This window comes from Balaenoptera musculus, chromosome 2 (genome assembly GCF_009873245.2).
Source record: "Balaenoptera musculus isolate JJ_BM4_2016_0621 chromosome 2, mBalMus1.pri.v3, whole genome shotgun sequence".
NCBI classification, from domain to species: Eukaryota; Metazoa; Chordata; class Mammalia; order Artiodactyla; family Balaenopteridae; genus Balaenoptera; species Balaenoptera musculus.
This window is the reverse complement of record NC_045786.1, coordinates 148,470,565-148,498,539: the sequence shown is the minus strand read 5'-3', so window position 1 is coordinate 148,498,539 and position 27,975 is coordinate 148,470,565. Positions and strand designations below refer to the sequence as shown.

Here is a 27,975-nt window from a genome sequence, read left to right as displayed (position 1 = left end):
TGTTAACCTGGACCTGTGTTTTATCTGGACAGGTGGGGATGCATTCCAAAGGAACTCAGACAGCAAAGGAAGAGATGGAAATGGATCCAAAGCCTGATTTAGATTCAGATTCCTGGTGCCTCCTGGGAACAGACTCCTGTAGACCCAGCCTCTAGTCTCCTGAGCCTGTATAGCCTCCAGGAAACTGGAATCCAAAGACCTTCACAGCACACTTACTGAACGCAGAGAGCGCTTTCCTGGCTTCGTTCACTTGCAGACAAGGAGCGGGCGGCGGAGGCTCTGAAGCACTTTCCATGTACACTTGGAGAGTAGCATTGCCTATTAGATAGGATCTAGGAGTGGTTTTGTGTTGGAGAATGGAAGGGCCCCATGGCCCTGGCTTTGTCCTCAGTGACTGCCATAGCAACAGCAGCTCTGTACCTCATCTGGTGATCCCACCTTTGAAGAGGAGACACAATGCTTACCTTAATTTTGCTGGTAGCAGCTTACATCCCACTTACCATTTTCACCATTAATTGGAAGCTGCCTTGGGAATTCAACATGAGGCATTGCACCTCTGGGTGGAGGAGGTTAAAGTGTAAAGCTGGAGTGGGCTGGAACCAGGTGTGGCCCATCCAGGGTCATCTGGAGAGTGGTGAAGTGTTCTAAGCCCTCTCAGGAGCCTTAGTCCAGGAAAGTATGTCTGGTGGAGTCAATCTCCGGCTTGTTTTCAGAAAGTTCAATTATTTTGTGCAGCTAAATGCTTGAGGAGGAGCAGTGGGCTTAGATTGCTTTTCCTCTGAGGGTTGAGTGAGACTTCTTCAGTGAGGAGTAGAGAAAGAAGGGTAGGTCCCTCCTCGTCACACAGCAGGAGTGTCAGGCTGTGGCCAACGCAGGGTGGGATTTCCTAGCTTTGGAAGATTCCTCTGAGAGATGAGGCATCTCGTAGAGAATTGAGTCTGTGGGGCAGTAGGAATGGACTTCAGAGGAAACCGTGAGGGGAGGTCCTGCTTCAGCTGCCTCTACTCGGTGCCTTCGAGAGGGCCAAGAGTGACTGAGTCTTCTGGCCCTGAGAAGACTTCTTGTGCCTCTGCCTTCATGGCTCTTAGGGTTCTAATCTTGACAGCAGCCCCAACCGCTCCCTTTCTGTATGTCTAGTCAGTATGTTTCCCCTTTTGGTGTTTTATGAAGCCATATCAGTGAATCTGTATCATCTTTCCTACTTGAGCGGCCCAAAGCCAGCCCCCAGACCAGGCAGTCCCTGAAGCCTAGCAGAACAGGAGGAGCCTGCCAAGTGAGAGGAATTTGGCTGAGAGCTCCCTTCCGATCCCCGTGTCTTCATGTCCTTGTAGACAGGAGCAAGCTAGCTTTCCCAAAGAGAGAAAGTGTCCTAGAAACGTTTGATGGCTTTACTTAAGGATGTGAGCATTGTGTTTCCACCTAGCCTTTAGTATTTTGAGTCACAGGAGCTGCCTTGATGAGTCTCATATTCTACCTCCCTAGAAAGAGCTAAATTAATTTTTGTTTCATTTTCCCCAACCAAAAAATGAATGTTTGATATCTATTTAATATTTTGGAAGGACCTGTGCAATGGAAATTTTGCCATTTCCCTAAAACTGGTGGTGTAAAGGCTGCTGCTCCGGGAAAACCCCTCAGCTGGGGATGGGCAACTCTATTCAATGGGATCTTCTTTGGTTTAATATTCCCATTGTTTTCTCAATTCTGGGAAGCCTAGTACAATGGTACTAATGTAATCACTGAAGCCTTTTCTTAAAATAAGGGAAGGGGCCAACCCTGGATTAAAGTTGCAAGTTCTGGGGACTTGGGGTTTGCAACAAACCCTAACAATGGGTTTTGATTCATCATGTAAATGCAACTTTGATTTTTTTTTTTTTTTTAAGGACTGACTGGCCTTTCACGTTCCTGTATCCCTCATGCTCACCATCTCAGCAGGCCTGAGAGGCAGGGTCATTTTGGGTGTTAATCATGAGTATTGCTTCTGCCATGGAACCGAGGAACATGGGCACGTTGCTGAGACTATGGGATGAAAGTGAGCACTGAAGGGAGGGTGAGAGCTGGGCTCTTGGTCCGGAGGGGAAGTCACTCTCTAGCAGTGGAACGCTGGGGTCGTTTTCTCTAGCATGTTCCCTTGGGAAGTCTAGGTTTGCTGTTAATCTGGCTGAGAATCTAAGTTCTGTGCCTTAGAGACAATTTGCACTTTCCCCAATTGTGCCTGGGATAGCCATATGATTTTTCCCACCAAAAAGCTACGCAAACAGAAACCAGTTCAAAGGTGGTAGCCGTGCATCAGATAAAGAGAAAAAGGTGAGGCAGCAGAAATGCCTTTGAATGGTTTTCTGTAGCTAATTCTCTTAAATTGCGTCCTACTTTTCTTTATGTAGTGCTAGGTGTTTTAAGTTTTCCAGTAGTATTGCTTTTGAGTTATAGTATAACCCGAGTTACCCCTCTGCTCTGACATTGTTGCTGAAGAATTAGCTTATTGTTAGCCAGATGTTTGAAAGGTTGAGGGTGGAGTGGTTTGACATTTCTGTTTTAAATAAACATTTAAACTCTCAATCAGTGCTATGCCTCAGTGAGCCTACGCATGGACCTTAGTCACTGGGGATAAAACACGCAGACTCTAGGCCTTCGTGAATTTTTGATTCAGTGAGTCTTTATATAAATAAAGAAATAAATGGTCTTGTAACAGAAACAATGCAAGGGACATTTGCACAGAAATAATCTTTGCTTCTTGCCAGTTTCTTTTTCTTACTAATAGAATCATTTTTGCTGCTACAACTTTTTTCCCCCCAAAACTTCTAAAATATAGTGCTTAAAATGCAGAAGGAGAAAAAGATGAGCCATTAAAAGAGGAAGGGTCATGTCTTGTACTTATCTCCACAGTGGGCTTTTTCAAGTGATACTGCCAGTTTATGTTTGTAAAACTGTTTTCCCTCACAAAGGCTGAACTGTATTTGGTCTCCCTGGCATAGCCAAGTTGTAACTTCTCTTGGCTGAACATTTCACTGAAGTTTAGAGCAAGAGCAGACTTAACTCACATTTCATTTGATTTTGCCGTATATTTGGAAACATTCATAATAGAACAACTCTGGTGCAAGGATGTATTGTAAATGAATTATTTCAAATGAGCATCCTTGGGCCTCCAAAGAAATATTATTCATGATAGTGTCAGGGCAGAGTGGGCTGTAGTCAGGACTACGAAACAAGTTCCTTCCTGCCACAAAGCAAAAAAATCATTTATTGCTTCAATGATTAACTATGGAAATAAACATGCTGATCACTAAACCTCACAGAATTACGAACATTAGGGAGAAAAACACTATCACATCTCTGCTACCTCCTGTGTAGTTGTGAAAAGTGACAAACTGATGACCTAAAGCAAATGTTGGCCAAAGGTGCTGTGCTGCATTCAATACACTGCATATACTTTTTAACGAAGTGAGTTTCACCGTAAGATTATTTTTCATTGCTTAACCTTTTGAACTTTAAAATTTATAGCATCTACTTGCACTAAAGGTTCTTGGATAAAGTAGTATAACACACGGACATTAACAAGCAGCATTTATTTATTCTCTGTCATCCTCTGCTATCTAGGAAGAGACGTAGATAGAAAAAGGTTCTTCTTCCCAAAGATCCGATCAAGCTAAATTTAAAAGGCTAATAGATATTCCTGATATAATCAAAGGCCTAAACATGTTGAGATCAAAGGGAACACTATGGCATTGACGTTTGTTCCTCTAGCAGCATAAGAAAGCACTCCTCACACACACAACAATTGTTCTCCCTGGAGGCCCCTGGTCTGTGACCTTTATAACCATCCAGGGGTTCCAGACCAGGCAGGCAAGGCAAATAAGTGAAGCACGCCAGGCGGGGCTGTGGTGATCTGCGTGCTCCACCCCATCTGGAAGGAGCAACTGATTCTAAACCCCACTCAGTTGGTGCTATATAGGGTTGCAGGCCCAGGGTTTCCAGAACTTGCAGTTTTTCAAAAGATGCTCCATATCCCAATTTTTTAATGTCGGATTATATTTTTAATACTATGTCAGTCAAATAAAACATACCTGCAGGGCAAAGCAGTCCACAGGCTACCACTGTGTGACCTTGGCCACCACTCATTCTAGTCACCTATTGCTTTTACCATCAAGTGTGAAACAAAGTGGGTACCTCATTAAACTTGACTGGAGAATGTATATATTGGGTTAAATATCCAGTGTCTCTCTGAGTTTTCTTTAAATGACCAACCAAAAGCCCTATTATGTGATACCTCTCTTTCTTTGTAACAGTTATGAAGAGCATAAAGCAATATATGCTGCTTTTTGAAACATGATTTTTTTTAGCCTAGTGTCTAGCAGCTTCACAGCTAAAGCCTTAAACTTGCATATCAAATTGGTCTGATCTGTTAGCCCAGCCACTGAGCAGAAGCTGCAGAGGAAACGGAACAAGAGTGAGTGGCCATCTGTAGTTTAGTAAATGTGGTTTTGTGGTCTGCACAGTCCCCTTTGCCCAGGTCAGGTTAGGTGATTTTTCTCCAGTGTTTTAAACTAACAATTTGAGTGATGCTCTCAGGACAGTAATCTTACTAGTATTTCAGATCTGTTGTGTTAGCTTCATCCTACCTGAACTGATATCTCCCCCATCAGACATTACCTTATCACATCACTTCTCCCATTTGACAAGTCTAAGACTCACTCATTTTATTATTTGTTTAATTTTAAATTCCCCAAACCCATTTATTGAAGGCCTAATTATGAAGGTTACTTGCAGTAGGCACGATTCTGCCCAGAGAAAATTTTAGATCTGGTATCTTTTCCTTCAAAGTTTAGTTTCTAGAATAGAAGCTTACTGTGATGTGATCAGCAGGGACATGTGACACCAGAATGTCCCAGGTCCAGGTTGCTTTGATGGTACATTTTGCTGCTTCATTTTAAAAGTCGTTAAACCAACCTGATTTGAAAGCAGAGTGCTAGCAATAGCTGAAACTGAAGTTCCTTCCATCTTTTTTTTTTTTTTTTTTTTTTGGACATATGAAATCCATTAGGAAGGAACAACTACAGAGACATAGTGTGCTTTCCCCCATCCCTACCCTGTAAAGTATTGTACATAAAGATGAGGTTCCCTTTATTACACAGTACAACATGGGGAGGGTTTAGGACATACTGGCGCCTGAACCTTCCATACTTGTATTGACTTTTGGCCAGGACCATGTATTGGGGAGGTCATTTACCTTACAGCAAAACTGTATTTTTTATAAGATACCATGATCCTCTGATACCAACGAGCCAACTTCTTGCAAGAACAAGAGGAGTTAACAGAAGCCATAGACATACATGTAGAGGCAGCGGCAAGAAGGCACAGCAAATGCAGGCACTTAACTAGCACAAACCACAATCAGGCTTGCAAGAAGAGAGCTTTAATGTAGCCTACTCGCTACTCTTACGTGTCCTCACCCATCAGTTCTTAGGGCAATAACATGAGGCACACCAGCCGGAGGCGGTGATTTAGTGGGAAGCTGAGGCTTCCTGTTGCCTCCTGCTGCTTAGCAATGGGGCTCTCTCTCTTCACCGATTTCAGCTCTGCAGGCAGACCTGGGAGATGTAAAAGTTGTAGTTCTTTCTGCTCTGCATCAAATTAGTCTACTCCCATTTACTGCTGAAGAGAAGCAGAGCCTTCTGGACTATCGAGGAGGTTTCCACTGCTGTCTGCTCAACTGCAGTGCTTCCTTGGAGGCAGAGGGCGGTTCTTGATGGTCTTACACTTAGGAATGTGCCACTCTGCCACCTTGGGAGCAAAGTGGCGGCTACAGTGAGGACACTGAATATAGTCTGGATTTTCTGCAGGCAGGATGGGAGGCAGGTCGGAGGGGTTTCCACCCTTGGCAATTACCTGCTGGACCTCTCGAGCCTGACGGAGGGTACGGATGAAAGATTCGTGCTTCTGTTTCCAGTTGCTCTTCCAAGGAGGTTCAGCCTGTAAGTTGAAGGAAGACTGATCGTTTAACTTGGTGTCTATCTCATCCCCTTCCTGAGTCTCCGTTAGAATGACAGGAAATTAAGGTCAAAGAGAACAGGAAAGAAGCAACAATGATAACTGACTTGCCAGAGTGGAGGCACTTAAACCAGCCGACGCCCAGCGCCCCCGGGGCTGCAGACTGGTTCTGGTCCGCCACCTGTTAGGAACCGGGCCACACAGGAGGAGGTGAGTGGCAGGCGAGCGAGCAAGCGGAGCTGCATCTGCTGCTCCCCCATCACTCGCATTACCGCCTGAACCATCCCCCTCCCTGCCCCATCCGTGGAAAAATTGTCTTCCACGAAACCGGTCCCTGGTGCCAAAAAGTCTGGGGACCGCTGACTTAAACTAAGGGCCTGCAAAGGCGGATAGTACTGAGAGGCAAGCCGTATTTCCCAGCAGAACCCCTGAGAGGCTCAGTGCTTGGAAATACAGGTAGTGGGAAGGGGGAGGTACAGGGCGGAGAACAGGTTGGCTCCCAGGGCTCCTCTCCACCTTGCACATCCAAGTGTCCAAGACTTCCAGCACCCTCTCTGGAGAAATTGAACCAGACAGGTTTCAGACTCAGGACATCCAGGCACAGTGGAGAACAGGGTTAATCTAGGGGCTGAAAATGGAGATTAAGGGCAAGTGTACACAATGTATTGTGGAATTAACTGTCAGCTTCCTTCCCCGACTCAGCTCCCAGAGTACCAGACACAGGTACCCTCATAGGAGGCAAGAGTTCTCTGGATGCACCAAGCAGTTGAGAGAAAAGGTGAGATGCTGATTCTGAGGGACCCCAATTAAAAGGCTCACTGTTTGATAACCCTAATATGAAAGCCCTCAGTCAACAAGCCCCACTTAAGCTTAAATATGAACGGACAGTCAGTAAAGCTCTAACAAGGAAGAGACCAAACAAGTACACGAACACACATGCATACACACTCAGGAAGTAGCAACAAGGCAGGTAGCAGAAGAAATTTTTTTACAGAAAATCATAATATCAACAAGGAGTGTTAGAAGAGATTTTATCTATGGAACAAGAATATATATACTATGAAAAAGGAATGAGAGAACCAGAAAGAACTATTATAAATTAATTCTGTGATAGCTAAAAATAAAAATAGAACTGTTGTAAAATAATGTCGGAAAAGTTACGTAGAATGGGAAAAAGGGTCAAGATAGAAAGTAGAAAAGATTAGAAAATTAGGAAGTCAATCTAGAAAGTCCAACACTGACTAACAGGAGTTCCAAAAACAGAAAGCACAAGGAGGAAATTATTAAAGAAAGAAGACAATAAACATTCCTAGAAATAAATATCACTACCCTTGAGATTGAAATGGCCTACCCACTATCCAACACGATCATTGTAGAATTTCAGAATAAAGAGAGAATCCTATAAGCTTTAAGAAAATGAAAAAAATCTATAGGTTTCATATAATGGAGCAGAAATCAAAATGGTATTAGATTTCTCAACAGTAACATTGGATGCTAAAAGCTAGTGGGGAAATGCCATAAAAGTTCTAACAGAAAATAATTTTCCAGCTAGAATTCTCTACCTGGCCAATTCATCAATCAAAAATAAAGCTATTATATAGATATTTTAATTCATCCCAAGACAAAAAATATGCCTCCCATGCACCTTTCTTAATAAAGCTTCAGCAAAGCAAAGAGTAAAGCAAGAAAAAGGAAGACACAGGATGCTGGAAACAGGAGAGAAGCAGAGAGAAGTTCCAAACAACAGGTCTGCACCAGGCCTGGAGAAGAACCAGTCTGGACTGGAGCAGGAAGAAAAAGAATGGTGGGATGGAGGTTCCAGAATAAAAAAAAGTCAAACTGATAGAAAAACATTAACAGGTGTCTGATACTGGGCAGATCATTCAGGGGAAAAAAAATAGAGTTAGGTATGTAGGAAACCAAGCAAATTAAAACATGGGTCAATTATTAACTCTGGGTGCATGTGGGCAGGGGCAGAATCTGTTCACTCAGCAGTGAACAAAATTTATGTGGTTATTATCACATAAATAGCTGACTACTGGTTTAACCCAAAACTGTGATTTCACTACAATGGAAGGATAAGGGAAGGAGAAAAGTGGGAGGAGAGGGGATATGAACCCAGAGTGTCCATAAGAGGAGGTCAACGGATAATGTGCAAAATTGATAAATCAAGCAAATAAGTATATTATTTAGAAATATGGAAATGCATACCAGAAGAGTCATCTATCAGAACTGCCTGTGGGAGCTAGATGAGGGGCCAGAAAGGGATGAGGCAAAATACTGTTGATCTGCATTATAGGTCACTTAGTACTACATGATTTTTTAAATGTATTCAAATACTGCTTAGATGAAAATAAAATTAATTCTCAAAAGAAGAAAAAAGAAAGCAAGCAAGTAGCTGCTTGGTGATGAATATAGGAAGAGTTGTTATCAAAGGAAAAGGAAGGATCCATCAGGAAAATCTTACTGAAACAGACAAGGCAAGAGAATCAGAGTGTTAGAGATGGTATCTAGGAACCTTTAGAATTGAATTAGGGGAAAGTTCCTCAACTATATGATACTTATACTTTAATTCTTCATTGTATTGAAGTTTATTCAATTAACACTTATTAATCACAAAGCACAAAGATATAGTCTCTGTGCTCAAATACATAAGGTCTAGTAGAGAGACAAGAGTATGAGTCTGCTGGAAGTTATGTGAATATTAAAGGATAAAAGAAAAATCACCTGTTCTTGCAAGTACACTGAAGGAATAACAGAGAGACACAAACCACTCAGCTTACAAAGGCACAAAGCTTTGTAATAGAACTTGGGACAGTCCAAGGAGAGGAGTCCATCTCAATCAAGATCCTTTCTGCCTTGATGTCCTCAATGCAACATATTTCCTCAAACTAGTTTCCACAAAGCTAGGGCATCTGATCTCAGAAACCCTTTCTTTCTTTTTTTTTTTTTTTTTTTTTGCTTTATTGCTACTGTATTTGGGAATTTAAGAAACACAAGATTCTTTTAGGTTCTGGCCAGAAATAAACCACTATAGTGGGACAGAGAATACCCCAGTGGATTATTGGGTTGACCAGAAAGAAAACAGGAAAGAACAGAAACTGATGATCATATCATTATCTGCAAGGGCAAAATGTTGACTTCTCGTTGGAAACCGGATTTCAGGGAGAGGGTCGCTAAACATGGAAAGGACTTTCTTGTAGTGATCTCCCATATCGTACTGAAAGAAATAACTAACTGCAAAAGACTTCTCTTAACAGCCACCACATAAGCGTGAGTTTTTAAAGGCCCCGCAAATACACACGTAAACTGTAAAGTGCTAATGGACAAGAGGTGCTAGCGTGGCAGTGGGAGGGTTGGAAGGAAATGAAAATAGAATAACACTCTCATAGTTTACGAGACTCAGAGCTGGACGGGGCTTTGAGATCATGTGGTCTAGGCTTTCCCACATTTTGATCATTTGCATACCACTTTCACTTCATCCCCCTTACTATTTTTCTTTAAATTCATGATTCCTAGAAATCAAGGGCTTACTATGTTTTACTTTTCTAATACACATTACAATTACTGAAATAAAAAATGCATGTCAGCATGCCACACTTTGAGAAACACTCATTTACAACCCCAGTGTTATAACCTTGACAAGGTGGTAGAAGCTTCACCAGACAATCTTCTCCAGATCTGACTGTCCAAATGTGCCTATGAAGTTCCCCCAAATGTATGGAAGTGTCTCAAAGTCACTTTTTACAACATTTTTCTGCATCTAGGAATGTTCACCAAAGATGAAGTCCTCTAATCCAGCAATCCCACTTCTGAGCATATATCTGGAGAAAACCATAATTCAAAAAGATACATGCACCCCAGTGTTCATAGCAGCACTATTTACAGTAGCCAAGACATGGAAACAACCTAAATTTCCATTGACAGATGAATGGATAAAGAAGATGTGGTGTATATATACACAAATAGAATACTACTCAGCCATAAAAAAGAATGAAATAATGCCATTTGCAGCAACATGGATGGACCTGGAGATTGTCATACTGAGTGAAGTAAGTCAGACGGAGAAAGACAAATATCATGATATCACTTATATGTGGAATCTAAAAAAAAAAAAAAATGGTACAAATGAGCTTGTTTCCAGAACAGAAATAGAGTCACAGACGTAGGGAACCGACTTGTGGTTGCCAGGAGGGAGTGCTGGGGGGGAATAAATTGGGAGATTGGGATTGAGATATATACACTACTGTATATAAGATAGATAACTGGACTTCCCTGGTGGTGCAGTGGTTAAGAATCCTCCTGCCAATGCAGGGGACACGGGTTCGGGTCCTGCTCCAGGAAGATCCCACATGCCACGGAGCAGCTAAGCCCATGCACCACAACTACTGAGCCTGCGCTCTAGAGCCCACGAGCCACAACTACTGAGCCCACGTGCCACAACTACTGAAGCCCGCATGCCTAGAGCCCGTGCTCCGCAATGAGAAGCCACTGCAATGAGAAGCCTGCGCACCGCAACGAAGAGTATCCCCTGCTTGCCACAACTAGAGAAAGCCCGTGCGCAGCAATGAGGACCCAATGCAGCCAAAAATAAACTTTAAAAAATAAAAAATAAAATAGATAGCTAACAAGGACCTACTGTATAGCACAGGGAACTCTACTCAATATTCTGTGATGACCTATATGGGAAGAGAATCTAAAAAAGAGTGGATATATATATATATACGTATAACTGATCCACTTTGCTGTACACCTGAAACTAACACAACATTGTAAATCAACTATACTCCAATAAAAATTATTTAAAAAATAAAGTCTTCTAACTTTAAGGTGTTTACGCTCTAAATGGGGAGAAAAAGAATTCCAAACAATTGTGTTTCATGTATTTACTAAGAAGGTATATCAAAATTAGCCAATCTTGAAAAAATAGATACAGTTATAGGAGTGGTAGCAAGTCCTAATCTTGGGAGGTAGCAGAATATATTGCAGAGAGCGAAGAATTCTCTCAGGGTAGTGAAATGCTTCATAATATTTTTCTTTATATTTTTCATTCTCTTAAATTTTCTAAAGTAAGTGTTTATTACTTTTATAATCAAAAGGACATATATTTTTTAAGTCAAGATTTTTGGAGTAATTCTGACCCAGATTTATATGCTGACTGTCATTTAAGACTTTGTGATCTCAAGCAAGTTAACCTCTCTGACACTTGATTTTTGAACTGATAAAAGATAATGAAATCTTCACAGGGTTGTGGTGAGGATCATATGAAAAGCTCCCATCACTGTGACTGGCACACAGTAGTAATCAATAAATCAAACGTTAATTCTCACTTTCTCCCTATATGACACATGAAATTTTTTTAAAGAAAATGGATGAGGATATAAGAGGCTCTTAAAATGATCCCCACTCAAGGCAAATCCATAAGGCCCTTGTTACCTTGACTGAGGCTGGTCCCTTCCAGTTCAAGTACTGCTCTAGTTCTGTGCCCTTGGCCCGGGCCCTGGAGGAATCAAACACTTTCCTCTTGGAACTCTGTATCCTGCGGCAGACGTTGGAGTGTCTCTCCAGCCTGAGCAAGAGAAACTTTCGGCCACAGTGGCTGCACTCGCCCAGTTCTGGCTCTTCAGTGCAACAGCTGGAGCCCGAGGAGTGTGGTGCCCTAGACGAGCTAGAATTGCTGGTGGACCTCCGCAAAGCACTGAGTGGCGCTTCTGAAGCTTGAGAAAACGTCTCCTTCAATCGCCCTGAGAATCGGTCTCGGATGTTGTTATTGCTTGCCACCAGTCTTTCCCTTTTGAGCTTCTGAATTCCATAATCAGAGAACTGGAATGGACTAGAATTTTCTTGAGACCGTCCCCAAGTTTCATCCTCTCCCGTGTCTCTACTGAAGACCTCCTCAGACATGAATTCTGGGGAGAAGATAGGTTTGTATGTGGTATTGCTGTTGCCTTTAACTCTCCTCCTGGGGAGTACCATTCTCTGTAGCTCTCTTTTTTCGTTTTCCTCAGCCTGTTCTTTTTCCTTCTGGATCCTTCGGAGTTCCTCCTCTGTCTTCTTCAGCTTTTCCCTCAGAAGAGTCTCTTTTCTGCAGATTTCCTCCTCTAAACTCTCCCCTGCAGCTTCTAGTCTTTGGATCTGCGTCCACTCCATCCTGTTGGGGTTTGCCATGACCCTGTCCTCCTGACTGGCAGCAACTGTACCAACCACAGATGAATTCACCCAGTTCCTTGAACCAAAGCTACTGTATGAAAACTTTCTTGGCTCAGGGGGTCTTGGAGAGACATTCTGGTTCCCATCAGTGCCAGCCTCACCTGTACTATGGGGCTTCCTATGAAACACAGGTTTCAGTGGGTATGCCCGGTCCACCCCAACTCGCTTCTTCGTAAAGGAGATGAATTCCTGGTTATTTGCTTTGGGATACCGGGATTGAGGGCCTGGTGAGTAAAACAAACACTTTGCTTGGCCCTGGGGATTGCTTCTTGAATCTTGCTGGCTGATTCCAGCACAGCGGGGATAGGAGTAGCTCCGGGCTTTCGTGCAGGTGTTCCATTTGGGGTGAGTGTAGAGATTATCCAGCATCAGCTCTTGGTTGCTCAAAAGCTTCTGCTGGAAATTGTTCCTCGGGTGCCCCATAGAGGACCGCTGGGAAGAGTCACCTTTTTCAGAGGGGTCTTGCTTAGCTGAGTGGAGCTCTGGAGCTTCCGTTTTATTATGTGGGAGCATAATGCCCACAGGCAGAGGCAGTGCCAACTGGAGACCAGCCATTCAGGGCATGGACTGAAGCCTAGGGGAGATTTAAACCAGACATATGTGAGGAGTTTGTCTGAGGTTCACCTCGGCTGCTAAAGTAAACTGTTACTACATTTGTCCTACCCACATTTTCCCTTAGACTTTTTAGGGACAGTGGTGCTGGGTCTGCCAGAGCTTTCACTCAATAAACATTTGGTGAACACTTATTATGTCTTGCGGGTGCTTATTAGGTCCTGAGGATAGAAAAAGGAATGTGATACAGGTGTTCCTGTCACCTGGCTTTCCTTTGCATCAGTACCAGCCTCTGCCATACACAGCATACTCCGTAGCAGGTGGAAAGAGCTATTGGACTGAAAGTCAGTTTTTAGGCCTGTGACACAGGACAAGCAGCTTCCCCTCGCTGGCTCCAGTTATTTCACCCGTAAACTGAGGGGTTCTCTCAGAGTTACAGGACTCGAATTTAGGGACCTTAGGACTCCGAGTCTAGCCCCATCATTTTATAGGTGAGAAAACTGCGGCCCATTGGTAAGTGACTGGCACAAAGAGTTCTCGGGGCTTCCCTCCTGCTGGAACAATGCTTGACCCCAAAGAGCACAGCTGCTGCAGCTCAGGGCCTGCAGCAGGTGCCTGGCTGGCAAACCCTCACCCAAGGAGTCCCCGCGGCACAGACGGCAGAAGGTCTGTAATCTGAGAGGCGGGGACCACCTGATCTGGCCGCCACGGGTTTTAGATCCGGAACGCCTAAGTCGCATTCTGTCCCGGAGGGCTCAGCCGGGAAGCCTCTACTGGAGACTCCGCTTTGGGGACAAGCCCTCGCTCTTCAGTCTGTCGGGCCCTTGGGAGGTCGAGGTGCTGACCCCATGTCTTCCCGCCCTTCCGCATACCTGAGGCTCTCGAGGACAGCTCCTACTCAGGGGAAACCCCAGGACTTAGTTTTCCTGACCACACACCCTACCTCCACCGACGGCCGCGCAGGCGCTCTCAGCCTCTGTTTTTTCGGTTGCCTGGAGACGGGAGACCGTGGGCGCCCAGCCCCGCCTCGCCGCGAATTCCACGGTGGGTGGGTGGGTGAGGCGTGCGCAAGCGCAGTCCGCACACCACCGGGCACCGCCCCGGGCGCGGGCGCGGTCGACCAGAGTGTCGCTTGACCCGGTGTCCCGCCAACTCTGCAGCTCCGTCCAGCTCTTCCCTTAGGGGACGGGGGAATGGGGTGGGAGAGGCTTTTCTGGGGCTCCATCAAAGAGCTTGGATTTTTCTCAGAGCGATGGTCTCAGATCCTGGGGTGTGCCCTTCTCTGGCAAAAGACGGAGCGCCTAGATGTGCCCTCAAGTCATTCTGCCGCAGGATTCCGGTGTCTGCCCCCTTAGCGGGAGTGGGCCTGCTGATAGCCTTTCTTAGCACGTTCGGCTGCCTTGTACGGGCCCCAGGTACGGCTGTATACTATCTCTCCATGCTTTTCGTCGCAAATAGTTTGTAGCTTGCGTCAAATTTTAGCAACTCGGCTAGGTTTTGCTACGCAGAAGGGGGGAAGTTTTTGTAGCCAATCTAATTATTTTGATATAATGTTTTACTCTCACGTGGTAGCTCTGGCCCTCTCTTCTTAGGGCCCAAGAATGACTCAGACAAGTGTAATGATAATAAAATTCACTACCAGATCGAAAATGCTCAGTATAGCCTGGTTTCAGCGCTAAAGATACTCCATAACTTGCTAACATCAGAAGAGAGTTTGTCTTCATACTTAAATTCATTTGTGTAAGCTCTTTGGAACAGGCAACTTACTTTTTTCCCTGTAACTACTTAAAAGATTCATGCACATGGAAAATAATACAGACAGCAGTGGTCGGTGTTAATACTTCAACATGTCATAATACAGCTTTTACATGAAATGCCTTGGTGGTGCTCCAAGGCAGTCCTTTTATGCCTTGTTTTCTTTCCTAGTTGACTCTCCACTGCCTTCTCTATGTATGCATTTCCAGACATTTCCCACTCTTCTCAAGGTCCCAATTATCTCAGCATGGGGCTTGCCTGTCATCAACTCCAGAAGCTCCCCTCCAGCCTGGCAGAATTTCCCAGGGTGCCTCCCTCCGTCTTGACTTCTTTCCCTCTTTTTTATGAGGAAGAAGAATCTTTGTCTTTCCTTGAGTTCTCTTGACTTAGTCCCTTTCAGTACCCTCCAGGAATTGACTCACTTTACCCCTGCATCTTGATAACTTCAAGTTATATCTATCCACACACTCTTCTGTGGTTTTAAAATATGCTTAACTTTGCCCTGCAAAAAAAGCCTCATTTCCCTTGACCACACCTTTCACCTTAGGGTCCCATTCCTTTCTCCTCTTCTCCACTTCTTAATAGAAAACTGTACATTTCCTGCCCCCACTTCCTCGACTCCCCCTCATTGTCCAGTCCATTGTGGTCTGGTTCCCCTCTGTCCGCTTTATTTAACTGCTAGGCTACCAGTGACCTTCCAATGACCCTAAAGACAAAAACTGCTATTTCTTCGGCCTACTCATTTGACATTGATTTTTCTCTCTGTTGGAACTCTCTTCTCACTTGCTCCTGTGTGCCTTCTTGGTTTCTTCTTTCATGTCCTTGCATTTATGTCTTTTCCTCACCTGCCCCCCAAATGTAGATGTTCTCCAAGGCCCTCGTATTTCTCATACAAATGTAGTTTCAGACATTCTCTTCCTTAATGATTTCAGCCAAATGCTGAAATTTCAGGTCTCACCTATGTTTAAATGATATCTAGCTTAGTTCTCTCTCCTTAATTACGGACTCAAATTTCCAAATTCCCATGTAGCACTTGCACATGAATGTTCCTCAGGAACCTCAAACTCAATATGACTGAAAACGAAGTTGTGAACACCTCCGCATTCCCCAATCTACTTCTCCAGTGTTCCCTCTCATGCTGAAAGCATCAGTTATCTTCTACTCCTCCCACTTTGTCACCCCCTCTCTCTAACTGGTCAGCAGGCTCTGTTGAAGTTGCTCTGCGATGTCTCATATATGTCCCCTCCTTTACATTTCTACAACCCTAGGTGAGTTTCTTCCTCACTTCTCACTGGGATGGCACCACTCTCCTAACTGCTGTTCATCTGCTCCCCAAACCTATCCTTCTGGCTGCTGCCAGAATAATTATCCTGAATACTTCTGACCCCATAATTCTCCTACCCAGTGGCTTCTCCTTTACCTATATGATAAAGTTGAAAAGGGTAACTTAGCATGGTATTTCAGCTTGCCAGATTAGGTCCAGCCTACCTTTCTAGTCTTGCCTCCCCAGAGGCTAGCCCAGGGCATCTGAACCTTGGCTGTGCTTTAGGACTACCTGGAAAGCAATTTCTGGGAGTGAGGCCTGGGTATCAGTATTTTACAAAGCTTTCCCCAAGGTCCTAATGTGCAGCCAGGGTTGAGAAACCCTGGTCCAGCCACACCTGACTACTTGCTCTTTCTTACCTCAGTGGCCTTACTCCAAGCTCCACGTACTGGGAGGTGGCGGAGCATAGCATTCATGGGAGTAGGTTCTGTACTCAAACTGCTTGGAACTAAATCCCAGCTCCATCACTTACTGTTTGTGGTTGTGTAACCTTGGGTAATATGTTGGTTCCTCCAAGAATGCTTTCCCAGTCTTCCCAGCCAGAATGAATCTCTTTGCTCCTTTGTGTTCTCATAATATTTTCTGTCCTTGTTATAGCACAGGGCTGGCTCATGATGAGCTCTCAATGGATGCTTGTGGAATTGAATTAGCATGTTGTGCATTGTATTGTCATCATTTGCACGCGTATTTGTCCCTTACACTAAATAAAAAACTCTTTGAGGGCAAAGATGATATACCATCCATCTTTGTATATCCTGCAGTGTATATACATAGTAGATACTCAATAGGTTAATTCTACAGAGAAACTAGTTTTTAAAAAATAAATTTTAAATAACATCAGCCAGTTACTCTGTTCAGCATTATTTTCAAATATTACCAAGCGTAACAATTCAGTTCAGCTTCCCACCCCACTCCCACCCCAATGCCAGCACTGAGGTTATATGATTCTCCAGCATCTGGATCCTCACTTTGTAGTGGGGAACTAATGGAATAATGAATCTCCATGGCTTCCATTGCAAATCCATCTCACCTTGCCAAGTCTGCCAACCTGGCATATTCACAAATGGAGTCTTATGTTATGAAGGGATGTAAGGTACACAAGCACTCCAAAGAGCAACAATAAACACCACAGTTTTCCTTCATATACATTCTTAATCTTAAGGGTATCTGTATTCAAATGCCTTCAAGGTGACCCTACTTTTTTTTTTAAATTAATTTTTATTGGAGTATAGTTGCTTTCCAGTGTTGTGTTAGTTTCTACTGTACAGCAAAATGAATCAGCTATACATATACATATGTCCCCTCTTTTTTGGATTTCCTTCCCATTTAGGTCACCACAGTGCATTAAGTAGAGTTCCCTGTGCTATACAGTATGTTCTCATTAGTTATCTATAAGGTGACCCTATTTTTTTTTTTTTTTTTGCAATTGACAAGGAAATTTAGTTTTTTCTGAGATATACATTTTAAAGTAATAACTAGAATTATGACTTATAACATTATACCAGAACATATAAGATTTTTAGAAATTTCACATAATGTCTGAAACATTTATATTAACATATTTCCATACAGGTAACCCAATGAAAGTTTAGTATTAGTTGTTTTGTTTGTTTGTTTTTTTATACTGCAGGTTCTTATTAATCATCAATCCCATACAAATCAGTGTATACATGTCAATCCCGATCACCCAATTCAGCACACCACCATCCCCACCCCACCGCAGTTTTCCCCCCTTGGTGTCCATATGTCCGCTCTCCACATCTGTGTCTCAACCTCTGCCCTGCAAACCGGCTCATCTGTACCATTCTTCTAGGTTCCACACACATGCGTTAATATACGATATTTGTTTCTCTCCCTCCGACCCACTTCACTCTGTATGACAGTCTCTAGATCCATCCACGTCTCAACAAATGACTCAATTTCGTTCCTTTTTATGGCTGAGTAATATTCCATTGTATATATGTACCACAACTTCTGTATCCATTCGTCTGTCGATGGGCATTTAGGTTGCTTCCATGTCCTGGCTATTGTAAATAGTGCTGCAATGAACATTGGGGTGCATGTGTCTTTTTGAATTATGGTTTTCTCTGGGTATACGCCCAGAAGTGGGATTGCTGGATCATATGGTAAATCTATTTTTAGTTTTTTAAGGAACCTCCATATTGTTCTCCATAGTGGCTGTATCAATTTACATTCCTACCAACAGTGCAAGAGGGTTCCCTTTTCTCCACACCCTCTCCAGCATTTGTTGTTTGTAGATTTTCTGATGATGCCCATTCTAATTGGTGTGAGGTGATACCTCGTAGTTTTGATTTGCATTTCTCTAATAATTAGTGATGTTGAGCATCTTTTCATGTGCTTCTTGGCCATCTGTATGTCTTCTTTGGAGAAATGTCTATTTAGGTCTTCTGCCCATTTTTGGATTGGGTTGTTTGTTTCTTTAATATTGAGCTGAATGAGCTGTTTATATATTTTGGAGATTAATCCTTTGTCCGTTGATTCATTTGCAAATATTTTCTCCCATTCTGAGGGTTGTCTTTTCGTCTTGTTTATGGTTTCCTTTGCTGTGCAAAAGCTTTGAAGTTTCATTAGGTCCCATTTGTTTATTTTTGTTTTTATTTCCATTACTCTAGGAGGTGGATGGAAAAAGATCTTGCTGTGATTTATGTCAAAGAGTGTTCTTCCTATGTTTTCCTCTAAGAGTTTTATAGTGTCTGGTCTTACATTTAGGTCTCGAATCCATTTTGAGTTCATTTTTGTGTATGGTGTTAGGGAGTGTTCTAATTTCATTGTTTTACATGTAGCTGTCCAGTTTTCCCAGCACCACTTATTGAAGAGACTGTCTTTTCTCCATTGTGTATCTTTGCCTCCTTTGTCATAGATTAGTTGACCATAGGTGCAAAGTGACCCTATTTTTAACAATCATCACCCACAACTCCCCTTGACAATTCCCTTCTCCCAAAAGAAATTCATGCAACTTGGTCCCTTGGCTTAGATTGACTGATTCAGTTGTGATTATGGGTTATTTTGCTTGTGCTTGTGATTGATGGATTGATTGCTTTAGATAAGCATTGTTTGTAGTTTTCTTAGTAATGTAGACTCTGGTGGGCCGCTTCCAGAATCACAGAGGGAGAAATAACCTCCACTGGGACCTCCTATACACTTATCTCCACTGCTACCAATTCCAGACTTAGGCATGACTCAGAATTGGAGGAGAACTGAGAAAAAGGGCGGAAAAGTTGTATGTCTTCTATTTAATTTGTTTGTTTGTTTGTTTGTTTATGATGTTTAGTGTTTATCATCTGTCTCCAGAATTTAATCTCCTCCGGTCCAGGGATCCTTTTTGTTCATTAACCTATGTCAACCACCTAGAACTGTGCCTGGCACACAGAGGCTCTCAGTAAATATTTACAGAATGATTGGATTTATCTCGTGTCTCTTCGTCTTTGTCTTTATCCCCGCGAGAAAATGAAAAAAGGCGTGCGCTTAGTGACCGAGGTGGGGTGAGGGCTCGGTCTGCAGTACCATAGCCGAGACCCTGGACAGATCCCGCCCCCCTGCCAATCGGAGGCTCTGGAGCTACTAGACACTGGCGTCCCGAAATCCCACCCTCTGGGCGGGCTCTGGGCTGAGCGTTCCGTGCGTGATTGGCCGGCGGAGGTGATGGGCATGAGAGACAGCGAAGGAGGAGCCGCGTTCTAAGCTACCGGGCGCGGCGGTTACGCAACCAGGGGAACCGTTGGCCTGGTGGTCTCCGGGGTAGTCCACTGGAGAGGAGGACGAGGAGGGTGAGCCTGGGACAGGGCCCCGGGGCGTGCCCATCAGTTCGATTAGCCCTAAAATATTAATAGGACGGCATTCTGGTAGGGGCGTGGAAGCCAGGTTCGCGTGGGAAGAGGGAGGGATGGAGAGGGAGCGGGACCGGGGATGGGTGTAGGGAGGTAACTGAATAAGCAGGTAATTGCCCCAAAAGAGACCTCTGTGGGCTCCCTTGCCCGGGTGTCTTCCTGTTAACTTCACACACCCGCGCTTACACGTGACCGCTTACTTCGAAGTACTGGCACCTTAAGGTCAGGGAGAGGTCACAGTGGTTAACGATGGAGAGGTGTGTGTGTGACCCTTTCTGCCTCAGGATTGGGGGCCCGGGAATAGGATAATGAGTCCTTTACTTTTCTGCTTTCATGGTCTCTGACAGGTCTGAGCATGAGTATGGCAGAAGGGGACACCCTGATATCAGTGGATTATGAAGTTTTTGGGAAAGTGCAAGGTGTGTTTTTCCGCAAGTACACTCAGGTATGTGGCTTACAGGCTTTGGGGACATACCTAGGTTATGAGCATGGGAACAAGAGACATGTTCCTGAAAAATATGCATTGGAGAAGCTTTCTATTTGGTAGCTGGCTGGCAAAGAGGTGGTTTGTAAAACAATGGGTATGAAAATGCTTTGCAGTGGGTAAAACACAATGCAAATGGAAAATTTGTCTACTGTTACTATTGGTCTTTTCTAACAGTGGTACTTGAGTACCTAGACACATATGGATGAGCTTCTCTTTTCCAAAGGGGAATAGAGGGCTTCCCCAGTTCTCCCTGTTGTGGCATCATCAAACCAAGTCACAATTCTTGTAGGAAAGTTAACATTGATCAAAGAGGTGGCATTTAAGTGAACCTGTGACATTTAATTGCTTGCTCTGCAGCTGCTACATTTTCTTCAGACCTCTTTCCTTTTTCAACCTCTGCCATTCCCCTATGTAATTCCTTTCCACTCATTTTAGCTTTTAAAGAACAATTACCTTTTCCAGGTGAAGCTTTTCTAATGAAAATACTTTATCCATTCCAGGATAAGTAATGGTAACATTAAACATGGAGCCTGGTATTCCTATTTGATATTAGGGAGTAGTTGAGGGGATGAACAAACTATTGACAGCCTCTGTCTTAATGTCACTAATCCTCCCTCAATGGGCACACACAGATGCAATCTCAGTTTGCCTTCTGTCTTCTATAGAGGGGTATCAGGCTGTTGCCTTCCCAATGTATCTCCAACCCCAAAGATACTGAGTTAAGACTGCAGAACTTGCCACGTGTCACATTCCTGGGACTGTGGTACTTAAAATTCAAACCTGAATCTTTGAAATATGAATGTTAAATATCACTATCTCTTTTTCCAGTTACTTGCAAATCATTTCCTCCTGTTTCATGCTCATATATAAAGTGCCTGTTGGAAAAAAAGAATTACTGAAAGTCATAGCAAGAGCTATGTTCCAATTAGCTTTGCTACCAATTATGTATGGTAAGTTCCTGTGATTTAGTAAATGGAGGTAGCAGCCTCAAAGATTAATTAAAGTTGTTGAGGGAAAAGGACCAGATGGCAGTATACTCCATCTTTCTCTACTGCGCCTCCCACCCCTCAATTTAAAGAGAGAATAAAAGAATGCAGAAAAACAAATATTGATTTGGAAAACTGCAAGGAAAATGTCATCCTTTTTCCCCCTTAATTAGACTTGTAACTTATTCTTGACTACTTATAATCATTTTATTATATGTGTTCATTTTAACAATTATTTTGTTTTGCTATAGTCTTTTTTTTTTTTTAAGATTTATTTATTGATTGATTGCTACGTTGGGTCTTCGTTTCTGTGCTAGGGCTCTCTCTAGTTGCGGCAAGCGGGGGCCACTCTTCATCGGGGTGCGCGGGCCTCTCACTATCGTGGCCTCTCTTGTTGTGGAGCACAGGCTCCAGACGCGCAGGCTCAGTAGTTGTGGCTCACGGGCCTAGTTGCTCCGCGGCATGTGGGATCTTCCCAGACCAGGGCTCGAACCCGTGTCCCCTGCATTAGCAGGCAGACTCTCAACCACTGCGCCACCAGGGAAGCCCCGGCTACAGTCTTTTTATGTGTTGATATCATTTAGCCTCTTAATTAAATTCCATCACTCCTAGAATGAGTGATGAGAATACTTAAAGGGATTTTTTTAAAAAGTTGGAATATAATTCACATTCCATAAAATTCACCCTTTTGGGACTTCCCTGGTGGTCCAGTGTTTAAGAATCCACCTTCCAATGCAGGAGACATGGGTTCGATCCCTGGTCGGGGAACTAAGATCCCACATGCCGCGGGGCAACTAAGCCCACTCGCTGCAACTACTGAGCCCGTGCACCACAACTACAGAGCCCACGTGCTCTGGAGCCCGCACGCCACAACTAAAGAGAACCCCGCGCACCGCAACGAAGAGCCCCTGCGCTGCAACGAAGATCCCGCTTAAGGCAGCTAAGACCCAACGCAGCCAAAAATAAATAAATTAATTAATTAATTGAATAAATTTTTTTTTTAAATTCACCCTTTTAAAGTGTATAATACAGGTCTTCCCTGGTGGTGCAGTGGTTAAGAATCCGCCTGCCAATTCAGGGGACACAGGTTCGAGCCCTGGTCCGGGAAGATCCCACATGCTGCAGAGCAACTAAGCCTGTGCACTGCAACTACTGAGGCTGTGCTCTAGAGCCCACGAGCCACAGCTACCAAAGCCCGCGTGCCTAGAGCCCGTGCTCCACAACAGGAGAAGCCACTGCAATGAGAAGCCTGCGCACCGCCGCAAAGAGTAGCCCCTGCTCGCTGCAACTAGAGAAAGCCCACACACAGCACCGAAGACCCAACGCAGCCAGAAATAATAATAAATAAATAAATAATAAATAAACTTATTTTTTAAAAAGTGTATAATACAGTGGTTTTTTAGTATTCATAAAGATGTACACTAATTCCAGAACATTTTATCACCCCAAAAAGAAACCCCACACCCATTAGAACTCACTCTTCATCCCCCCAGCCCCTGGCAACCACTAACCTCATTTCTATCTCTATGGATTTGCCTATTCTGGACATTTAATATAAATGGAATCATACAATATGTGGCCTTTTGTGTTTGGCTTCTTTCACTTGACATGTTTTCAAGATTTATCCATGTTGTAGCTTATATCAGTACTTCATTTCTTTTTATGGCTGGGTAATATTCCATTGTATAGGGAATTCCCTGGCGGTCCAGTGGTTAGGACTCGGCACTTTCACTGCCAGGGCCTGGGTTCAATCCCTGGTTGGGGAACTAAGATCCCACAAGCCTCGCAGTGCGGCCAAATAAATAAATAATAAAATAATTGTTTAAAAAAATATTCCACTGTATGGATATAACACATTGTATATATCCAGTCATCAATTCATGGACATTTAGGTTGTTTCTACTTTTTAGCTGTTATAAATAATGATGCTGTGAACATTTATGTACCTGTTTTTATGTAAACATTGTTTTCAATTCCCTTGGGTATAGATACCTAGGAGTAGATTGCTGGGTCACATGATAACTCCATGTATAACTTTTTGAGGAACTGCCAAAGCAGTTTTCCAAAGCAGCTGCACCATTTTACAGTCCCACTATCAATGCATGAGAATTCCAATTTCTCCGAATTGTCAACAATTGTTATTGTCTGTCTTCTTTATTATAGCCATCCTGGTGAGTGTGAAGTGGTATCTCATTGTGGTTTTTTGTTGTTTTGTTTTGAGGTATCAATGAATTTAAAAGGATTTCAGTCATATAAAGCATGTTCTCCTATGACCATAATGAAACTAAACTGCCATCAATAACAGAAAACTGGAAAATTCCCAAATATTTGGAAACTATAGAACACATTTTTTTTAATTGTGGTAAAATAATGTAAAATTTGCCATTTTAACCATTTTGAGTGTACAGTTCAGTGACCTTAAGTACATTCATATTGTTGTGGTACCATCACCATCATCCATCCACAGAACTCTTTTCAGCTTGCAAAGCTGAAACTCTGTATTCATTAAACAATAACTCCTGATTCCCCCTCCCCTAGCCCCTGGCAGTTACAGTTCTACTTTCTGTCTCTATGAATCTGACTACTCTAGGTAACTCATATAAGTAGAATCATATAGTACTCGGTTTTTTTCCTGACTTGCTTATTTCACTAGCATAACATCCTTAAGAGTCATCCATGTTGTAGCATCTGTTCAAATTTCCTTCCTTTTTAAGGCTCTGTAATATTCTGGTGTATGTGTATACCCTCATTGTGGTTTTGTTTGTCTTCTAATGATTAATGATGTTGAACATCTTTTCATGTGCTTATTGGCACATGAAAGAAGATATTTCTTCTTTGGAGAAATGTCTCCAAATCCTTTACCCATTTTTTTAAAATATAAATTTATTTATTTATTTTTGGCTGCTTTGGGTCTTAGTTGCTGCACGTGGGCTTTCTCTAGCTGTGGTGAGCAGGGGCTACTCTTTGTTGTGGTGCACGGGCTTCTCATTGCAGTGGCTTTTCTTGTTGTGGAGCACGGGCTCTAGGTGCACGGGCTTCAGTAGTTGTGGCGCACGGGCTCCGCAGCATGTGGGATCTTCCCAGACCAGGGCTCGAACCCGTGTCCCCTACATTGGCAGGCGGATTCTTAACCACTGCACCACTAGGGAAGCCCTTTAATACTATCTTTATTGGAATATAATTGCTTCACAATACCTTGTTAGTTTCATTTGCACAACAAAGCGAATCAGCCACACCCATACACACGTTCCCACATCCCCTCCCTCTTGAGCCTCCCTCCCAGCCTCCCTATCCCAACCCTCTAGGTCATCGCAAAGCACTGAGCTGATCTCCCTGTGCTATGCTGCTGCTTCCCACCAGCCAACTATTTAACATTCCGTAGTGTATATACGTCGATGCTACTCTCACTTCACCCCAGCTTTGCCCTCCCATCCCATGTCATCAAGTCCATTCTCTATGCCTACCTCTTTATTCCTGTCCTGCAACTAGGTTCATCAGTACCATTGTTTTTTTTAGATTCCATCTATATGCATTAGCATACGGTATTTGTTTTTCTCATTCTGATTTACTTCACTCTGTATGACAGACTCTAGGTCCATCCACCTCACTACAAATAACTCAATTTCATTTCTTTTTATGGCTGAGTAATATTCCATTGTATATATGTGCCATATCTATGGAAAACAGTATGGAGGTTCCTTAAAAAACTGAAAATAGAACTACCATATGACCCAGCAATCCCACTACTGGGCATATACCCTGAGAAAACCATAATTCAAAAAGAGACGTGCACCACAGTGTTCATTACAGCACTATTTACAATAGCCAGGACATGGAACCAACCTAAATGTCCATTGACATATCATGGGCAGTTTTTGATTACTAATTCAATCTCTTGTTATAGGTCTATTCAGATTTTCTATTTCTTCTTAATTCAGTTCCTGTAGTTTTTGAGTCTTTCTAGGTATCTGCTCTTTTAATCTAAGTTATCTAATTTGTTAGAATACAACTGTTCATATTATTCCCTTATTATCCTTTTTTTTTTTTTTGTAAGTTTGGTGGTAATGTCCCCTCTTTCATTTCTGATTTTACTACTTTGAGCCTTCTCTCTTTTTTTTATTGATCAGGCTAGCTTAAGTTTTGACAACTTTGTTGGTCTTTTTAAAGAATCAACTTTTGGTTTCATTTATTTTTTCTTTCTTCCTGCTTTCCTTCCTTCCTTCCTTTCTTCTTTTCTTTCTTTTTTCTATCTCTATTAACTCCTGCTCTAATCTTTATTATTTCCTTTTTTCTGCTTGTTTTGGATTCGGTTTGCTCTTCTCTTTCTAGTTTCCTAAGGTGGAAGTCTAGGTTATTAGTTTGAGGGTACTTTCCTTTTAGATTGAGACTAGAGTTGGTGATTATATTCTTTAAAATGTTTCCAGATGACCATCCAAGCAGAAATATTATTATGAAGGAGAATTAGCTTTTTGGAATTTTCTTAGGAGAAAACACTGCTTACTTGTTTAGATATATATTCAAAACTGAACGTGACTCAGCAATATTATGTTATCATTTAAAAATAAAAACAGGGACTTCCCTGATGGCACAGTGGATAAGACTCCATGCTCCCAATACAAGGGGCCTGGGTTCGATCCCTGGTCAGGAAACTAGATCCTACATTAATGCTACAACTAAGAGTTCGCATGCCACAACTAAGGAGCTGGTGAGCTGCAACTAAGGAGCGCACCTGCCACAACTAAGACCTGGTGCAACCAAATAAATAAATAAATACATATATATGTGTGTGTATATATATATATAAAATAAGAACAGAATCGAGTGCACAAATAAAACCCATAGGAAATCCCCATTCTCAACACCAAAGTTGGGAGTGTTTTGTTCACTCTCAGAGTTCAGATAAATCACATTGCAATTTAAAATTTAAATAAATTCGTTTTGAGCAGTACTGTTATAACCTCCTGCTCAAAACTCAACACAATCATTCCTATAGCAATTTACCATATAAGGTAACTAAGAACTAGGGATAGCCCATTCCCCTAGGTTAATATGAAGTAGAAGAGTGCAGTTGTTACACAAAGTCAGCTGGATGTGGAGTCTTATTCAAATCCATTCTCTGCGTTCTTTTTTAATGCCACAATCTACAACACTCAATCATGCTGTAGGTATCTCTTATTTTTCTTCATTCCTTAATTTCCTCTGTATCCTTTAAATTGTTATTTATTTGACCAAAGTCTCTTTTGTTCATTATGCAAACATGTCTTTGCTTTGAACGTAACTGATTTGATGAATACTTCAGTTCCTCATCAAACAAATTTTGCTATGCGTAACATTTTCTTTGGCCAACTCCAGCAATTTCCCATATTTACTAGGTCACTAGTCTGGCATTTGGACATGCAATCAAGTTAACTCCCGTTTTCTTTTGTAATCTAACCCCTTCTATTTAGATAGAATGTAACAATCAATAACTTTTATAATATCCTTAATTGGAAATTTTACAAAAATAAAATTGCCTCTAAAACATTGCTACCTTTCCCCAATTTTCAGTCATTCCACAGTTAATGATTTAAAGGAAAGAACATTGGAAAGTCTAAGAAAAGAGCAACTACAGTGATTAGATGATTTTCATAAACTCATGCAACATTAAAGACATTGTGATTATTTAGACAGAAGAAAGTCAAGTGAAAACAATAGTTAATGTAGTCTCATGAAACTTTGGTGTTTAGAGGCTGATCACCAGCTGCTTTTTCCTTCTCTAGGAGGATGAGAGAAAGTGGGCTTTGGATGCAACATAAAGACCTTGGGTTAGACAGTTTCTTTACAGTGAGAACAATGGATTGCGTTGCCCAGGAAATTGTAAAATAGTCTCTAATGATCTTTAAAGAGATATTGGACACTTAATCATCTGGATTTATTTAGGTGTGGTCTTGGTTAAAGAAAAAAAGAAGGATCAAATAGCTTCATGCTTTTTCTATTTAATATACCCAGTAGATTCTTGATTAGGAGATGGAAAATGAACAAGATATACTCCAGTATCCTAACAACAGTCAGCCTTAGGGAATCATTTTGAAAGCATCTGATTTGGTCTTAAATCTTTAGTACTTAACCAGATTGACGACATAGTGAAAAATTCTGGTGCCTGGTTTTATAGGGTGGAAGAAGGAAATGGAGTCAAGTGGTCAACACTGCATGTTAAGATCAGCAATGAGATTTTCCTTGCTGTAGTTCTGTTTTGACTGTTCTGGACAATATCAAATTAGTTTCAGTGGCTTGATTCTAGGCCAAGATTCTGGCAAGAGATTGTAGTCTAATTTTGTTTTGTTCAATCTCACTGGATTTCTCTCTCTTGTCTTTTTCTTTCCCTTAGGCTGAGGGTAAAAAGCTCGGATTAGTAGGCTGGGTCCAGAACACTGACCAGGGCACAGTGCAAGGACAATTGCAAGGTCCCACCTCCAAAGTACGTCATATGCAGGAATGGCTTGAGACAAGAGGAAGTCCCAAATCACACATTGACAGAGCAAGCTTCAACAATGAGAAAGTCATCTTAAAGTTGGATTACTCAGATTTCCAAATTGTTAAATAACGGTCTGAATTTAAATTTTCCAAGATACTCAGTGGTTTTGTTTTTTTATTTTTAATAGAGATAGAATTATTGTGTTCAATATTAGAATTTGTCAGTAAGTTATTTTAGTATCAGATATTTGATAGTTACTGTATATTATGTGTATGATGGAAGGATTACAACTGTACACAATTCTAATCAATAAAAACACAGAACCTTCCATGTAGGATACTTATTTTCTTTTTGGTAAACTTCATTGTGGGCAA

General features: G+C 42.4%; 3 protein-coding genes across 8 annotated transcripts in view; 2 read left to right on the top strand and 1 right to left on the bottom strand.

The window, feature by feature from the left end:
- The window catches only part of NEK9 (NIMA related kinase 9), a 36,816-nt gene extending 33,395 nt beyond the window's left edge, over window positions 1-3,421 (top strand). For both annotated transcript variants that reach the window (XM_036842269.1, XM_036842267.1), the window contains exon 22: window positions 33-3,421. In XM_036842269.1, coding sequence (XP_036698164.1) covers window positions 33-155 — 123 coding nt within the window. In that variant the 3' untranslated portion in view covers window positions 156-3,421. The remainder of the gene's footprint in view (window positions 1-32) is intronic.
- Window positions 1,862-13,791, bottom strand: ZC2HC1C (zinc finger C2HC-type containing 1C). 2 transcript variants are annotated; one of them, XM_036842271.1, is made up of 3 exons: window positions 13,691-13,791; window positions 11,422-12,769; window positions 1,862-5,967 (listed from the first exon to the last, which is right to left on the bottom strand). In XM_036842271.1, exons 2-3 carry the CDS (start codon window positions 12,748-12,750, stop codon window positions 5,704-5,706), a joined length of 1,593 nt encoding a protein of 530 aa, XP_036698166.1. In that variant the 5' UTR covers window positions 12,751-12,769; window positions 13,691-13,791; the 3' UTR covers window positions 1,862-5,703. The 2 variants fall into 2 exon arrangements, with proteins under 2 accessions (XP_036698166.1, XP_036698165.1); XM_036842270.1 differs by lacking the exon at window positions 13,691-13,791 and adding an exon at window positions 13,620-13,674.
- Window positions 13,792-13,833: 42 nt separating this feature from the next.
- Window positions 13,834-27,944, top strand: ACYP1 (acylphosphatase 1). Of its 4 annotated transcripts, none has more exons than XM_036840643.1 (3): window positions 13,834-14,162; window positions 20,022-20,119; window positions 27,515-27,944. In XM_036840643.1, exons 1-3 carry the CDS (start codon window positions 14,000-14,002, stop codon window positions 27,728-27,730), a joined length of 477 nt encoding a protein of 158 aa, XP_036696538.1. In that variant the 5' UTR covers window positions 13,834-13,999; the 3' UTR covers window positions 27,731-27,944. The 4 variants fall into 4 exon arrangements, with proteins under 4 accessions (XP_036696538.1, XP_036696565.1, XP_036696548.1 ...); XM_036840670.1 differs by lacking the exon at window positions 13,834-14,162 and adding an exon at window positions 19,525-19,614 and having other exon boundaries at window positions 27,515-27,940; XM_036840653.1 differs by lacking the exon at window positions 13,834-14,162 and adding an exon at window positions 19,543-19,689 and having other exon boundaries at window positions 27,515-27,940.
- Window positions 27,945-27,975: the final 31 nt, after the last annotated feature.

Coding starts and splice junctions, on each gene's coding strand:
- ACYP1 (XM_036840643.1), top strand. CDS start 14,000: ATGGTCTCAGATCCTGGGGTGTGCCCTTCTCTGGCAAAAGACGGAGCG. Junction 14,163..20,021: donor CTGCCTTGTACGGGCCCCAG/GTACGGCTGTAT, acceptor GGTCTCTGACAG/GTCTGAGCATGAGTATGGCA. Junction 20,120..27,514: donor TTTTCCGCAAGTACACTCAG/GTATGTGGCTTA, acceptor TCTTTCCCTTAG/GCTGAGGGTAAAAAGCTCGG.
- ZC2HC1C (XM_036842271.1), bottom strand. CDS start 12,750: ATGGCTGGTCTCCAGTTGGCACTGCCTCTGCCTGTGGGCATTATGCTC. Junction 5,968..11,421: donor AGGGACCAGCCTCAGTCAAG/GTAACAAGGGCC, acceptor TTCAACTTACAG/GCTGAACCTCCTTGGAAGAG.